Source organism: Lolium rigidum, chromosome 5 (genome assembly GCF_022539505.1).
Source record: "Lolium rigidum isolate FL_2022 chromosome 5, APGP_CSIRO_Lrig_0.1, whole genome shotgun sequence".
Lineage (NCBI taxonomy): Eukaryota > Viridiplantae > Streptophyta > Magnoliopsida > Poales > Poaceae > Lolium > Lolium rigidum.
The window spans coordinates 194,513,273-194,530,148 of record NC_061512.1 but is presented as its reverse complement, the minus strand read 5'-3'; the positions used below and the strand labels follow the sequence as shown (position 1 = coordinate 194,530,148).

General features: G+C 43.2%; 1 protein-coding gene across 1 annotated transcript; it reads right to left on the bottom strand.

Moving 5' to 3' along the window:
- Positions 1-2,931: 2,931 nt before the first annotated feature.
- LOC124657821 (mini zinc finger protein 3-like) lies at positions 2,932-3,281 on the bottom strand. The gene has a single exon (XM_047196318.1). It carries the CDS (start codon positions 3,279-3,281, stop codon positions 3,003-3,005), a length of 279 nt encoding a protein of 92 aa, XP_047052274.1. The 3' UTR covers positions 2,932-3,002.
- Positions 3,282-16,876: the final 13,595 nt, after the last annotated feature.

Here is a 16,876-nt window from a genome sequence, read left to right as displayed (position 1 = left end):
AAAAAAAAAAAATACAATTTCGCTTGTGCCAAATATATCAGTGATTCAGGAAAAAAAAAGTGACCAGAACCATGATCGATGCTATTAGTAATGTTGCATATACAATTTTACTCAATCTCGTTATGCGCATATTGTCAATCATATATTCTACGTGGTGCTTCGGATAAAAACTTAAGAAACCTCAATTTTTTAAATTTTATACTAGACTACGTCTTGTAGTTCACATATAACCAAAGTGGAGTTTTAAATTTCTTTTTCTTTCATGGACAAAGAAAGAAGACATGGTTTGGGTTAAGGAACCTTGCGCATTTGGCGATCAAAAGAAAGAATATACAAGTTGGACGCAATGTTCTAGAGCTAGAGTGAGTTTCATCGCAGAATAAAAAATATTTCAGTTGATTCTTTTACGTGCACTTTTTTTCTCGTGGTTGTGTTGTGTATTTAGCTATAAGAGAAAATTGTTGACTTGTGATTTCTATGTAAATAGCCTCAAAAAACAAATTTTCATCTAATTACATTTTAAGCATGTATTAATTTTACATGCATTATGTTACATATTGCGAGAAAAAGAGCTGTAGCAACGCACGGGCATTCAACTAGTTAGTTTAAACGGGCAGTCCAATTGTAATATTAGATGATTTAGATCGTCCTAGGGCGCTCAAATGTCATTTGCAAAAGTTTTGGAAGTGGTCGAGGCTTCCGAAAGTCCGCACACCCTCGCGCGGCCGAGATGCTTAGCTGGCCGCGGCCCAGCAGGTAAAACGATTTTTCTTTCTTCATTTTTTTCTCTTATTTCTTATTTGTATTTTTTAAAACTAATTTTCTAAATCTGAACATGTTCAAAATTTGCACAAATTTCAGAAATCGTACATTTTATAATTTTAACAATTTTCAAAATTGAACAACTTTTAAATTTGAAGAATTTCAAATATGAATTTTTTAAATATGAATAATTTTAAATTTGAACAATTTTCAAATGTGAACAATTTTAAAATCTTCTATTTTTAAAATTTGAATATTTTCTACTCTAAACATTTTCAAATTTAAACAATTTTTGAATCTTAAAAATAAATATAAACAAAAAAGGAAAATGAAAAAAGAAAGAAGAAACATGAATGAGAAAAACAAAAGAAACATAAGAAAACAAAGCCTAGCGCCTGACCGGTGTCGGCCCATTGCGTGCAAGGCGGCAAAATGCATGTGCCGACCTAGTCGTCACATAGGAATTGTCGGCATTTTCTATTGCACGCTCAGTGCGTTCTGTACACTGTACACGTGCACGCTCACACGGGTGAGCCACATGGGTCCGCCCATTAACGGTGGTGGGTCATTTGGTTTTCCAACAGTTTGTTTCGGTTTTCTCGTCTTTTTCTCGTTTTTGAGTTTTTCCTCCGTTTTTTCGCTACGGACGGGTATTCCAAAATTGTCAAATTTGATTTTTTAGTTTGAACTTTTTGAAGTTTTAACTTGTTCATGTTTGAACATTTTTCATTTTTTTTAATTTGAATATTTTGAAATATGAACATTTTTTAAGTTTGAACCTTTTCATGTTTGAACATTTTGAAATCTGAACCATTTATTTTCCCTTCGGTCTGATTTTGTGTGATGTCTTGGCCCAGACTTTAATAGAATTAGTAGAATACGCATATCAATAAGTTGTAACTTTTTTCAGAAGCTCACCTTCAAAGAACTTCGAATAGCGGATTTGAGGATGGGTGATCGACCGGAAAGTCGATCCTAGATACGCACGAGTGAGGACAAAATACATATAGTAGAAAAATTACTGTTGGTCTGTGAAACTAGTCTAGCCATCCTATAGTGCTGCCAGGGGTGATCGGGTTGTTACACTGCAGGGCGATCTACTCCAACCCCAAACCAATGATCAGACCAAGAGTACTATGGATGTGTGAAAAATAAACAAATGGAAATGAGAACTGTTCACGCCGTAAAAAATAAAGAAAAGAAAATGAGAACTGTTGCAGTGTCGTTGCATGAATGACAGAATTGAATGACCAAAAGGCCCGATGGAATGGAACATGAAAGCTGGGGCAACCGGAAAGGCGAGGAAGATGAGAAAGGGCTGGCTATTCATAGTGTGTATCTTTGCGAATTACTGCTATAATTGCTGTCGTGCTGCCCCTTTTTATGCTGCTGTCGAGGCGAGCAGGTCCAAGGAAGCCACGCATCTAACTTTTCCTCCCACATAAATGTCTAAAATAACATTCGTGTCGACCAGGCTAGCCTTCTTGCCCAGTGATCAATTTCATCCCAACTTATTGGATGGCTCAAGAGAACATCAAAGCCACAGCAAATGTGCTACAATGCAGCAACACTTTCAGCTCAGATGCACGCACAGAGGAAGCAATTCAGCAGAGGCAGGATGTGAACTGGAGATTTTGCTAACATGTCACACAAACATTTCATTTTCTTTTGGAAATGGAATGGGGCGGAAGCCTTTGTTTCTAAAAAAAAAAAGATTTTGCTAACATGTTACATGTGCCGTGGTGTGCATGCTATCGAGTTCTGCCTGGACAGTGCAAGTTCTTCTGTTCTTCGATCTGGAATGCCGTTGTCAAGTTCAGAAGATACGAATCCGGGCAGCCGTCATGGGCAATAATAAGCTGACAAAAAAGTTTATTTGCATACATCGGCCGGCCAAACTGTGGATTAAGAAGAGCACGGATCCCATGAAAACTGTTTACATCCAGTGCACTATCTAGTAGGACAGAAAGTGTAGAGCCATTGCAGTTGAGTGGACAATTCAGAGATTCAGAGAAGCAAATACATAGATATACATAATATGGGCTTGCATGGGATTACAACTAGGAGGACGGAACAAACGAGAAGCACCAGAGAGGATAGTATACTAGAGATGATCACTTGAGTTACTAGGTGTTTCAGCACACAGATCAGCTGACAATCATAGGGGTCCTAGACTAGACATGATGCACCCACAGCTGCAGCTTGGCGGCTCCTCAGATGGGGCATGGAACAGCGGCGGCCTAGCTGCTGCTCGAGGACGATGACTCGTCGGACTCGCAGTCCCATGCAACCTCGTAGACCTGCACCCTGCGGTGGAAGCTGCGGTGGCAGCCGCAGGCTGAGCACTTGAGCGCGGCGAAGGTGCCCTCCTCGCCATCTGCGATGAACTCCCGGCACCCGTCCACGGCGTAGCCCCCAGTGCTAGCGGCATGGTTGCGGCGGCAGTCGGCATACCGCACGCTGCAGCAGCTGAACCGCACGATCGGCTCGCACCTCCTCAGGATCACCAGCCTCTTCATCGTGAGGTGACTTCTCTCTCCCCAGCTAGCTTGCTTTTGGCACAAACCAACCCATATCCACAGAATTCCATATTTATAGCCATCTCCCTCTCACACCTTCACCTAATGATATTTTATTTCCGGTGGACAAAGTGCATGCTAAGCTGCGTAAACTTGACACGATCGCTCACTCATGCATGTGGAGACCTAATTGGGCAGGCCAAATTGATGGTCGAGCAAAATTCCACCTCACATTAGCACAGGTGAACAATTCTTGGGCCATTAAGGCAAACCTTAGATTGGAGCCCTACCTTGATCTATGGGTGTGTGTGTGTGTCTGTATTCTTTCTTTCTTCTCCTTTTCTTCCTTTCATATAATTGGAGTGACCAGTTAAGGATACTTGAATCTTAAGAATCCCAAAGGAGTAGGGGCCCCTATGATAGAAAGGATATCATCAGCACTGCATGCCAGCCTAGATATCTATGAAGGCAGGGTGTTGTTTTGCTTTGCTTGTTCTCTGGCCACCAGGCACCTGTTGCTCTACCCACTTCCTGTCCACTAGATTTACGTTACTGTTTCAGCATGTGACATAATATGTAGACATGATTTTCTATATAGATGTAGACTCCTAAACAACAATTGACCGAGCATGGTAGGGAAAAAGGTAAAGACCAATCATATATAGGAAAAGAAGGAATCACAATCATGTAATTGGTGCAAAAGTGAAGACATCATTTAATCGAGCACGCAACTATGTATTTGCCAATAAGGGTTAGTGACATGGCACGGAAGAATATAACGTAGGAGGACCTGAGACCAAAGAAGACTTAGACGGTGATGACACGATATACTTTGTTGAATACGAAACTTACCAGAAGCATTCAGACATTGCAGGGCAGCCCAAAAATGCTATTACATGTAGGCTGTGGAAGGTCCCTTTTTGGGTGGGGTCCAAGCTCATCACACCTTTACCTTTCTTAGGTGTTGCATCTACTTGGAAGGCAGGGATCTTCAACATCTGTCAGATAAAAGAAAAAAACTCTCAATTTAATGATACCTAAGTGTATGGCAATGACAGAAAGAATAGCATGCATATTTTAATATCTATGTATAATATCAAAATGCAAAACATACGAAAGAACCTCTACTTGACAAGCGAATGGGTACCAAAGACTCAGCTAGTATAGTCAGAATTCAGCACTGGAAAAAACATTGTGTTCTCTATCCCCAAGTTTTGGTCTTGAAACGGGAGAATATAACATCAAGAGAAATAGCAACTTGGAGAAAAACAAATGTCAAAGTCTCAATATTGGGTAGAGCTAGAAATATTTGGAAGTTGTGAACCTGCAGGGACATCGTGAGCTAAAATGTTGAAGATTGCCGAATAAGCAAAGATAATCATGCAAGGGAAGACCCAAGCTGACTTCCCTTTTTGCGGTTGCATGCCAATATTAGGCTTACATTGTGCACAAAGCAATAACATAACCTTTCATTAGAACATGTGCAAATGAGTGAACAAGAGATCACATGCAACTATGGCAAGAAACATGTGGATTGTAGTCCAGTACACAACCTTCACCCTCTGAATTCAGACGACAAATTGACAAATCCAACACATGTTGGGAATACCATGATACTGGATTTTTTGTTTGATTAAATGAAATTATACAAACAAGCTTTTCCCATTAAGAGCATCAGCATTAGAGCTATAATTTCCCCCTATACACGATAACATTGCTCCTAAATAGTTTTGTCTTCGCTTCGAAATGTGCTTCAAAATGTGCTTGCCCTAGATACCTTGTCTCTGTCATCATATCACCTTAACAAGATATTATGCACATCTTCAAGACAGATTTTGCAGCTCAGTCACTGAATGATATCTTATGGTAGAAACTAGACAGAAAATAGGGCAAGAGAGATAAAAACTACCATTCTGAGCTACCAGCCATTTCGAAATATTATATGTAACACATAAAGTAGCACAAAATTATCTATGAGCTGTAGCAGTGTGCTCATGATCACTGATACAGCTACCTTAGGCTTTCTTTTCTTTCAAATCGATCTTTGACCAACTGAAGAGATGATGCAGTGTGCTAATGGGCAAGTATACAGTCCTGTGAGAAATAAAACAGTGGGATGCACTCAAAAGCAGAATTGTTCAATGATTTCAATGGATTATCTTATTAAATTACCTTGATAGGACATTCAAACAACAAACCTACAGACTCCGTAGCTGAATAAAAATCAGTTTCAGGTAAACCAAATTGGTGTACATATAAAAACCATGTGAAGTAGAGCACTGAACATTACAGAGTGCAACAACATGGATACCAAATTATTTACCTGAAAAAACACAGCGAGAGGAAAACAAAGGTTAACAATCAAATGTAAGATAATTCTGATATCATGGGTCAAACGAATCATTGCCATCAGCCAACAAAAGTGCTTCAGCATTTGCCGTGTGTATGCAACATAGCGAAACATCCATGATAACACTGATTGAATATACTGATGAAAGATACCTCATGAATTGAACAGAGGCTCCACATTTGACCCCGTACCCACAAAAAAGAGGCCAATTTCTCAATTACTGCAAATCATTGGTTATATTCACAATTCTGCATAGATAAATGTTCATGAAAAACATGTTAAGGCAATATGTCGTAAATTTTCAAACATATCAGCTACATGAACTACTTTATGAGTAGGAGATGGAACTGTTCTAAAAATATATTTTCAGCAACCCAACGTAACTGCTCGCACAAATTTCAAAAGATTACAAACCCAGAGAGTTCTTTATTGCGACCAAAAATGCAATTGATTGTGACCACTTGAAGCTGTGCTGGATAGTTGATCATCAGACTTTGTGTACCTGTGTGTTGGCTACACACACTACAGAAAACGCACAAGGGCCCGACAGCCTGTGCCGACGGCTGAACGCTGTCGGGCCCTTGACTGGTTCCTGTAGTGGCAGGGCAGAGTCATAAGCAACCGATGATGAAGATACATGCTGCAATACATTGGCAAACACCGAGGGCACTGATATGATTCTTATATGTTGTAGGAAAATGGCATTAACATGTTATGGTTTGGGCTCTACAAGGGCAGACCGGCAGACATAATAAAGATGATACTATCTGTACGAACTTATCCCAACCCAGTAATGGCTAGCTTAGCTTCGAAACTTGATACGTTTTATGCAATATTGCACAAACCAGGGACTAGCCCCTGTGGTCACTTTGTAAAGATGATGAACTACAGGAGAACCCGCCATGAGTCATGTGTGCCTCGAACAGGGGTTAGCGAGCTGCGAGCACACATGCTCAGCTAGCTACAGCCGACCATACGCTCAGTCATACTATATGAAATACTAAACAGTCTGAGCTTCTGAAATAATCACTTACTGCAATTTGCCATATTCAGGGCTAAACTGTTCAATAAACATTCTATCATGATCGGACTAGTGTCAGAAATTCGCTTTAGAGCTCAAGCTACAGGGAGCCCGGGTTTTTTCAAAATTTGAAAACAACATTTCAAAGTTTCAAAAAAAATCTGAAAAAAAAAATCCTAGATGTAGATAATCAATTACTCTACTGACATAAGAAATCTAAATCCGAAATACCTTACATTCTAGGGTTAACAAAAATAACAAAATCTGACAGAATTTTCAGTGTTCACCATTTTAGATGTCATGTTTTTTCATTTTTGTGCATCCAAAAAATATGGGGTATTTCGAGTTGAGATTTTTTTTTTCATGTTGGTAGAGTACATTATTTTCTACATCTAGAATTTTTTCTTGAAATTTTTTGCAACTTCGAAATACCGTGTTTGAATTGTTCGACTAAAAAGGTTCCATGTAGCTTGTGACCCAAAACACTGCACTCAGAAATTCGATTTAGAGCTCGAGCTACAAGGAACCTGATTTTTAATAGAAGGAAGTAGCATTGTTAGGGGCTCAGGCGAATCGTTTCAAGGTAAGAAATTGCGATGGGCTGTCTTCCGATTCTAACATGAAGAAGGAAGTATTACCTATATACAAATTTGCTAGGATGCAAAATATGTGTGAAAAAAGTTGCAATTTGCAATTTCAATTGATAATATGTGAATCTGTGAAACTGATGTATTCAGCTACAAATAGCATGTGATAAAAATATTGTCTTCATCAAGCAAGTCTAGAATGTCACAACACATGGAAGGCCGAAAAAATTGCTTGATTGCTTTATTCAAAAATAGATTAATCACTACAGCAGCTAACATCCTAATAGTGCAAATTCTTATCCACACCAGAGCACGCTACCATGGAACACTACAGCTCCTAGTAGTTCAGACATTTCAATTAGACTTAAGATATCATGAATCTTCAGGCACCATATACTTACATACATCGGATCGGACTTCAATCTGAAACAGCTGAACAAAAACTCAATCAAGGGAAGTGGTCCTCTACCCTGAATCGAATCACCACCGAGATCTTAAGGAACCAACTGTATGCGCGAATCCACATAGAGCGGAGAATACCTATGACGGTTTCTTCTTTGATTATATCTGTACGGGTATAGCCACCGGAGATTAGGACCACACCTCTTGGAAATAAGAGCGTGAGCAGGAATAAGCGTCGGTTGCTGGCTCTGGTTACCTAGCGCCGCCGGCGTCGGCGTCGCCGTTGCCGGAGAGGGGGGCTGTAGGATGGGATTTTCCAAAAATGTTCTTTAGGGAAGAGGATGTGTTTTTGTTTTTCTTCGAATTGGTGGTGGCCTGGTGGGCTAGAAGGCATGGAAATGGGCTTTCTATGGATTTCGTTTGGGCTGGGATGGGAAGCAGAATTCCGCAAGAACCTCAGATGTAGGCATATAGTTTATGATCCGATGCAGCCTGGGCCGGACTAGTTTGCATGACCTATAAATGACTAGGAGTTTTTTTTTTTGCTTTGTTTTTCTTTCCTTCGAGGGACATTTTCCTTTCTAGCATAGCACTACGTGCTCAGCAATTTTCTTCTAAAAAGTTCTTATGAAAATGTACTTAAATAAACTTACCGAGCTCTTATGAAAATTGTCTCGACCCAGTCTGTCCCTTCCTTACCGAGTTGCACTCACATCGTCATGCCATCTAGGGACACACTAAAGTGAAACATACCCATTGGATCTTTGAGCTATGTGTATTTCACTATCTTCCCAGCACCCTCCTTCGTCGATTCCATGGCTGGCGGTATCACCCCTTCGCTGGTTATTGTCACCAAGATCGTCAACGAAGCTACAAGGGCAAGAACCACTAGCAATTACTCACTGGGTCTAGGTAATTTCGGTTCCGATCCAACTTGAGTCTAGCCTCTCCAGTAGCAGATCTATGTGTAAGCTATAGGGTCTATACATGGGCATGGGCAGGATGGCCCGGTCGGCCTGAAAATCACGGGTCTGAATTTCGAGCCCAAATGTTGGGCCGAGCCAAACTCGGGCTTATAAGCTGTGTGGTTTAGGTAAGAGTCGGGTCGGGCTTAGGTTGCTTTATAAGCTCGACGGCCGATCATGGCATGGGCCTATAGTTTTTTTTGCTTTGAGATTTTTGGGACCGGCCCAGCCCGAGTTTTGCCCATGTATAATAGCGTAAACTAACCACACAAATTTTCTATGACCCCCTTTCCTTTACATATATTTATGTATTGGTCCTTGTATCTAGTCAGTCTAACCCCACAAAATTTTGAGTCCACCAAGTCAACAACCAATGAGTAAAAGGGTTACTTTGCCATGTGTATAGCTGACCGGTGAACCCAGGGTGTTGAAAACGCTTTCAAGCAGCCCAAAACGAGGGATTTTTGGATTCAATGATAAGTAAAAATGTTCTGACGCTTGTGGTTGTGCATGTGAAAACTTTGTGCAATTGTTGTAAACTTTGTGAGTTTCCTTAGCTTGTGGGCACCAGCTTTTTTTTGTCGTGTGCCAAGATTCCAAAATCTCGTCGAAAACTAGTTATTCCAGTTACCACCAAGAAAACTTTATACCGGACGACATATACCGATATTTATTTAATTTTCACAGATTTAAAGATTTATGTAATTTTGGGAAAAAATATAAATTCGTTGAAAAATGTCGGGCGCAATTATGACATGTGTTTCCGGTATTACCGAAGAACGGTAATACCTATGCCGACCGGGCAATTATGACATGTGTTTCCGGTAATACCTATGCCGACCGGGCTTTTTTTGCAACCCAGAATTACAAACTTTGGTGGGCACAACTCATTGACATTGTTTGGGCGATGTCACATGCATGTAGAACGAACAGTCGAGACAATGCATGACGAACACATAGTTGTTGTTGTCTTATGCGAGATGGTACACCGTCGACCATGCATGAGCAAAAGTAAGACAGAAGAATAAGCTAGCAAGCTCCCCCTAACTAACCGGCTCGAATCAGCTGCAATCATGCATGATGTCTACGTGCGAGGAAAGAATAGGTACTACTGTACCATATCAGCTGACGACAAAAGGAGAAGAACAATAAGTGGAGTTGCAATCAACGTACGTTTGAGGGTTAAATTTCATGGGCACCCATGCGTAAACTACCCTCTTGAAGCGGGCTTGTGCTACAGCACTAGCGCACATGAACGCACACAAGATGAGCTTAAATCCGGACGCAGATTATTTCCGCGTGAAAAGAAACAAGACACTGTTATGTTATGCGTATTATTGCTATCAGTTCTCACAATCTCACGAGATATGTACATAGGTGTATGCATGTCATGTTGTTCACTGTTCCAGTACCATGCACTTCTATGCACACTTATGCTGGTCGATTCGATATGCGACGCCGTACGGCTCATGCAACACGTACGTTAATTTGGTGTCGTGCTTGGATGTGATCGGTGCTCCATTAATTCAATCGAGAGATCGATCGAATAATACTGTTACGATTAATTGGACCGTGCACGTACGCGTCCCATATCTGCAGTGCATTATTGTAACAATCGCTAGCACATCTAGCTTCGTGTACGTGTAGCTAGTACTACCATCTTTAGCCCTAAACCTGAGTTTTTTTTTTTGACAGGAAACAGCGCTTTATTGATTATAACACATCAATACAAAATGTTCCCCGGATGAAATCCGGAACAGAAAGAAAAACACAACTAGAGTCTACATCCAAACTAGATTTAGCTAACAAATGCGTTGCCTGATTAAAAGAACGCTTCACATGTCTAAAAGAGCTCGACGTGAAGCTTTGACTCAAATCCTTGATCTCAGCCACCATCATCCCAACAGAAGATCTATCCATGGAACAGGAATTTAGTCGCTGCACCAGCGAGAGACAGTCAGACTCGAAAATGACTTTATCCACCCCTTCGTCTCTTGCTAGCTGACCCGCTCGCCGGAGAGCCACAGCCTCCGCGAGCTCCGGGGATGAGAGCCCCCCAACATGTTGTCGACAGGCCACCAAGAAGGCACCCCGATGATCGCGCATAACAGCTCCAACGCCTCTACACTTGGCCGCTTCAAAGATGGCTGCATCCGAGCTAACCAAAACAGTGTCCGGCGGCGGTGGTGTCCATGTTGTTGCTGCTGGAGTGGACACACACCTATTCTCGGAGACCAACTTGAACAAATTTTGCTTGATCAAATCGACATAAGCCAGAATTTTACCTCCTGTGCGAGAGTTGCGTAAGGGCTTGTTCGGTTTTAGGTGGGGGTTTAAAGTTGATGGAAAAGGATTAGAGAATTTCTAGCGGATCGTGTAAAAATGGGACTTTAAAACTGTTGGAGATATGCCCAAAAGGCAATAATAAAGTGGTTATTATTATATATTTGTGTTTATGACAAATGTTTGCATCCCATGCTATAATTGTATTAACCGGAAACATTAATACTTGTGTGTTATGTAAACATAAAAGAGTCCCTAGTAAGTCTCTTGTTAAACTAGTTTGTTGATTAATAGATGATCATGGTTTTCTGATCATGAACATTGGATATTGTTAATAACAAGGTTATGTCATTGGGAGAATGATATAATGGACACACACCCATAATAAGCATAGCATAAGATCAAGTCATTAAGTTCATCTTGCCATAAGCTTTCGATACATAGTAACCTAGTCCTTCGACCATGAGATCATGTAAATCACTTACACCGGATGAGTACTTTGATTACATCAAACGCCACTGCGTAAATGGATGGTTATAAAGATGGGATTAAGTATTCGGAAAGTATGAGTTGATGCATATGGATCAAGAGTGAGATTTGTCCATCCTGATGACGGATAGATATACTCTGGGCCCACTTGGTGGAATGTCGTCTAATTAGCTTGCATGCATGTGACAAGGTCACAAGAGATGACATACCACGGTACGAGTAAAGAGTACTTGTTGGTAACGAGGTTGAACTAGGTATAGAGATACCGATGATCAAACCTCGGATAAGTAAATTAAAGTATCGCATGACAAAGGGAATCGGTATCGTATGTTAATGGTTCATTCGACCACTAAGTTATCATTAATGTGTGGGAGCCATTATGGATCTCCATGTACCGCTATTGATTATTGATCGGAGAGGAGTCTCGATCATGTCCGCATAGTTCACGAACCGTAGGGTGACGCGCTTAAGGTTCGATGTCGTATAGTAGATTTGGAATATGAGATGAAGACCGAATGTTTTTGGAGTCTCGGATGGGATCCAGGACATCACGAGGAGGTCCGGAATGGTCCGGAGAATGAGATTCATATAAGGAAACTTAATTTCCGGGGTTTGGAAAAGTTCAGGATTTTTCCGGTGGAAGACCGAGAAGGATCTAGAAGGTTCTGGAGGGTCCACCAGTGGGCCCATGACCCTAGGAGGGGCCACACGAGCTGAGGGGGTGCAGCCCAGCCCTAATGGGCCAGGCGCACCAGCCCCTCAAGGCCCAGGTCGGCCACCCCTTTAGGGTTTCCCCAAAACCCTAGGGGGGAAGACTTGGGGGGCAAGTCTCCCCTCCCTCTTTGGCCGCCGGCCCTAGGGCTTGGAGGAGGGGCCAAGGCAACCCTGGCCGGCCTCCCCTCTATATAAAGAGGGGAGGGGGCAGGGGCGCTGACATAGGCATCCCAAATGGGCCTGCCGAAGATAGTACCCGGGGTTTAATGAAGGCCCACTACCCGAAGGATAAGAAGGTTCGAGAGCCCAAGATGTATTAAGGAAAATAGAGTTGTAATAGGAAGTATTGTTTGTAAACTGGCGAGATGAGTTAGAAACCGTCCCGAACTCTGTAACTTGTACAAAACGAAACCCTCGGCTCCACCTCTTATATAAAGGGGGAGTCGAGGGACGAAGAGATCATCGAATCATTGTTCACAAACCCTAGTTTTCATAATCGTCGAGTACTTTTCGGTCGAAACCTTCGAGATCTACTTGCCCTCTACTTCTAACTAAACCCTAGCCTATCACCCGTAGGCACTGCCAAGTTAATCCCTTGTCAATTGGCGCCGTCTCGTGGGAATTAGAGGCGTAAGGATCCGATCTCGATGGCACGTTCAAGATCTTCAACATCGTCAACCGGAAGCAACACTATGGATCGAGGTAAACGGATCGCTCGCCGGTCTTGTCGATTTTGTTCCTCACCCACCCTCCCGTTTGGATGCATATGCGTATCTGGCGGAGCCCATGGAGATGACGTTCGGAAGGTTCCACTTTTGCGTCGAGAAGGAAGGATCGTATCGTGTCGAAATTCCGATTTCGTCGGGATCATCAGCGGTCGATTCCGATTTTTCAAGCTATACATCGTCAACCGAGTCAGGAGAAGAAGAAACTTCGGCACCACGATACGTCGACACCGTAGCAAGAGATAAACTCGCCAAGATCTTCAACGACATGTCGTTTGAGTCATCCGCGGACTCATATATAAGCGATGGCTCAAGCGATGGCGACAGTTACGACTTCATCGACAAATCTATCACAGTGGGCAAGGTCTTCATCAATCTCGACGATGATGTCACCAAACCCAACGTAGATCTGAGTACAAAATATCATCAGATTTATGCCATTGAGGATCAAGAGGAAACATCTGAGGCTTTCGACGATCTGGGAAATCCATACGTCGATCCCTCCAATCTGCGACAAGGGCTAGGCAACAAATACCTTGGGCCAGAGCCACGAGATAGAGTTCAACTTTCACAAGCAGCATGGGACAGAGCCGCGAGAGCTATGAACGGTACAGAACCAATGGCCACCACAGCCACACCAGAGGAATTACAAGCATATCAATACAGGCTTGCACGAGCTGCCAGAGAAATAGAAAAACAGACAGCTGAGTTGAACAGGAGAAAGGAGGCAGCTTCTGCATCCAGCAGGAGAAGGGCAGATTTAAGTCGACAATCTAGAACCTCGGGTGATAGCCACAGGGAGGCTCGGAACAGAGGAAGATCAAGGTTACAAAACATACCCGAAGCAGAAAGAGAGTACTTGGTTCAAAACCTCGACATGTCCTTTATGTCGATAGATACAAGAGGAAACATTATCCCTAAGACACCGTAAGGCTGGGTACATGGCAACACAAGCTTTTATCCTCGCATCTAAACCACCTCCAGGTGATCCAAGGGAATCATTATACAATATGGCGATAGCAGGGGTTGGAGCTATGGGGACAGCGTTTGCATCAACGCCTCCCGAAGGAGCGGCAAGGCAAAATAGTCCACGACCTGCAGCAGTAACGGCGGCAGCCCCTGAAGGACCAAGCGGAGCAAGAGACACAGCAGTACAAGCAAGGGTCGATAGAGCACGGCAAAGCAGAAGGGATCATCGACAATCTCCGGAGCTTAACGACGAAGATATGTGCGGCTTACCATGCTTCACGAGGAGAGTCCGAAAAACCCGAGTCCCCTCAGGATTCAAGTTACCCGACAATTTCAAGAAGTTTGACGGCCTTCAAGATCCAGAGGATTGGCTAGTCGATTACCTTGAAACGAGTGGAAGCTCACAGGAGGAACCAGGGCAACAACTATGCAAAGCATCCGAGTGCATCCGAGTGGAGCCGCACGATCTTGGATAAAGAAACTCACTCCGAGATCTATCGACAGCTGGGAAAGTTTCGAGGACGTGTTCGTCAAGAATTTCAGATCCACGTGCAAAAAACCTGCATCGTTAGAAGAGTTGAGGGCATGTCGACAAAAGCCAGATGAGTCAATGAGAAAGTACATCCAAAGATGGAACATCATCAAAAACTCGGCAGAAAATATATCTGACGAGAGAGCAATAGACGCGTTTGTCGCAGGAATCAGGCGTGGAGATTTTGTCGAGGACTTGGGAAGGACCAATCCAAGGACAGTATCCGCGTTAATGGAAATAGCAAACAGATGGGCAGATGGAGAAGATGCTGTCCACAATAAACGGCATAGGTCGCCAGAAGAAGACCGCGGTCGAAATTATCAATCGAGGCGACGATTTCCTCGGCAGTACCCGAACTATGACGCCCCAGGACAAATTTCGGCAGGATTTCGGGCAAACACAGGAGGAAACAATAGAGGTGATTATCAGAGAAGCAATGAGCAGCGAAGCGATAATAGGGACGACTCCCGCAACAGACAAAATAGCGGGCCAAGGTTTCCAAGACCTTTCGTGTCCCCCGAAGACATGCTGAACGGACCGTGCCAGATGCATTTTTTCATCGACGACGACGGAAAAGACAGTCGGGGCACCTGCAGAAAGATTGTCGAAATTTTCAGGCCATGTTCAGATACGCAGAAAACGCTCACGCTCGAGCAGCACAGAGAAATCCTCGGGAGCCCAGGAGCGAAGTCCACTTACCACCACCTCCCGCGATTACAGACGACAATCGGCATCAGCTCAGAATAGCGGCAGCACCTCCACCACCACCTTATGTCGACCCTAACTCACACGGAGCAGTGTCGATGATTCGAAGGGAAGGCCGTCCAACGAACTCAAAAAGTAATCTCGAGACAGGTGTTCATGGCGGAGAAAATGCCTCCACCAACAGTTGAGTACCTCAATTGGTCGGGGCAAGACATCGGCTTCACCATAGCGGATCATCCGCGAGCAAGTTCCTCGACCGGGCGAGTCAGCACTTATTCTGCCAGCAGTTATTGCGGGATTTGATGTTTCTCGAGTCTTCATAGATGGTGGCAGCAGCTTAAACCTTATGTACGCAGATACGTTGAGGAAGATGAACATATCCTTAGCAAACCTGAAGCCAACTGACAAAAGGTTCCACGGCATCACACCGGAGAAACCAAATTACCCATTGGGAAAGATAAATCTCGACGTACAGTTTGGAACCCGAGAGAATTACAGAATCGAGAGGCTGGAATTTGAAGTCGTGGATTTTCCGTCGCAATACCACGCTTTGTTGGGACGACCAGCATACGCTAGGTTTATGGCAGTACCACACTATACATATTTGTTGTGGAGATTGCCTGGACCAAAGGGACCAATCACAGTCAAAGGAAGCTTCGCCTTGGCCGACAAATGCGACAAGGATTTTCATCGGTTATCAGAAACTTTCGGGATGCAAGCTGAGTATTTGGCGTCCAAAAGTATGACTGATTACGACGTACTGCCAGACGTTGGAAGGCCAAATAAAGAGTCAACTTTCAATACAGAGAAAAATTCTAAGGAGGTGCAGATTCACCCGACAGATCCAAAAAAGAAGACATCTATCGCAAACAACATGGATATCGCATAGGAAAGCGCGCTCGTCGAGTTCCTCCGTGAGAACTGGGAAATCTTCGCATGGTGCCCAGACTGACATGCCGGGAGTACCCAGTGGAACTTGCCGAGCATCATCTAAATTTGGATCCATCAGCGAGACCAATCAAACAACCTTTGCGGCGTTTTTCGGAACCAAACCGCAAAGCTATGCCGTCGAAATCAATCGACTACAAGAAGCTGGTTTTATCAAAGAGATATTCACGAAGCCACATGGGTAGCAAATCCTGTGATGGTGCCAAAGAAAAACACTAAGGTCCTTCGCATGTGCGTCGACTTTACGTGTCTCAATAAACATTGCCCAAAGGATCACTTTCCCCTCCCAAGGATCGATCAAATTATCGACTCCACGGCTGGATGCGAACGTCTTTCCTTCTTGGACGCATATTCTGGTTATAACCAGATCAGATTGAAAGAAGAAGATGAAGTAAAGACTGCGTTCATTACACCTTATGGCGTGTTTTGTTACAGAACAATGCCCTTTGGTCTAAAAAACGCGGGAGCAACATATCGAGGATGATGCGTAGTGTTTGGCGACACAGATTGGGAAAAACGTGCAAGTATACATTGACGACGTCGTCATAACATCAAAAGAGGGGACAACACTGATCGAGGACCTCAAGGAAACATTCGACAACCTCAACAAATTCTGCCTGAAGTTGAACCCGACGAAGTGTTCATTTGGCGTCCCAGCAGGAGAACTCTTGGGGTTTTTAGTCTCAGCAAGAGGGATTGAAGCAAATCCCGACAAAATACAAGCTATTGTAACAATGAGAAAGCCAACAAAGTTGAAAGAGATACAACAGCTAACTGGGCGAGTAGCAGCTTTAAGCAGGTTCGTCGCCAGGCTAGGAGAAAAAGCGTTACCATTCTATGCTTTGATAAAACAAGGAGACAAATTCCAGTGGAACGAAGAAGCCGACAGAGCCTTCGAAGACTTG

Excerpts from the sequence above, each read along its gene's own strand:
- LOC124657821 (XM_047196318.1), bottom strand. The coding sequence starts at position 3,281 with ATGAAGAGGCTGGTGATCCTGAGGAGGTGCGAGCCGATCGTGCGGTTC.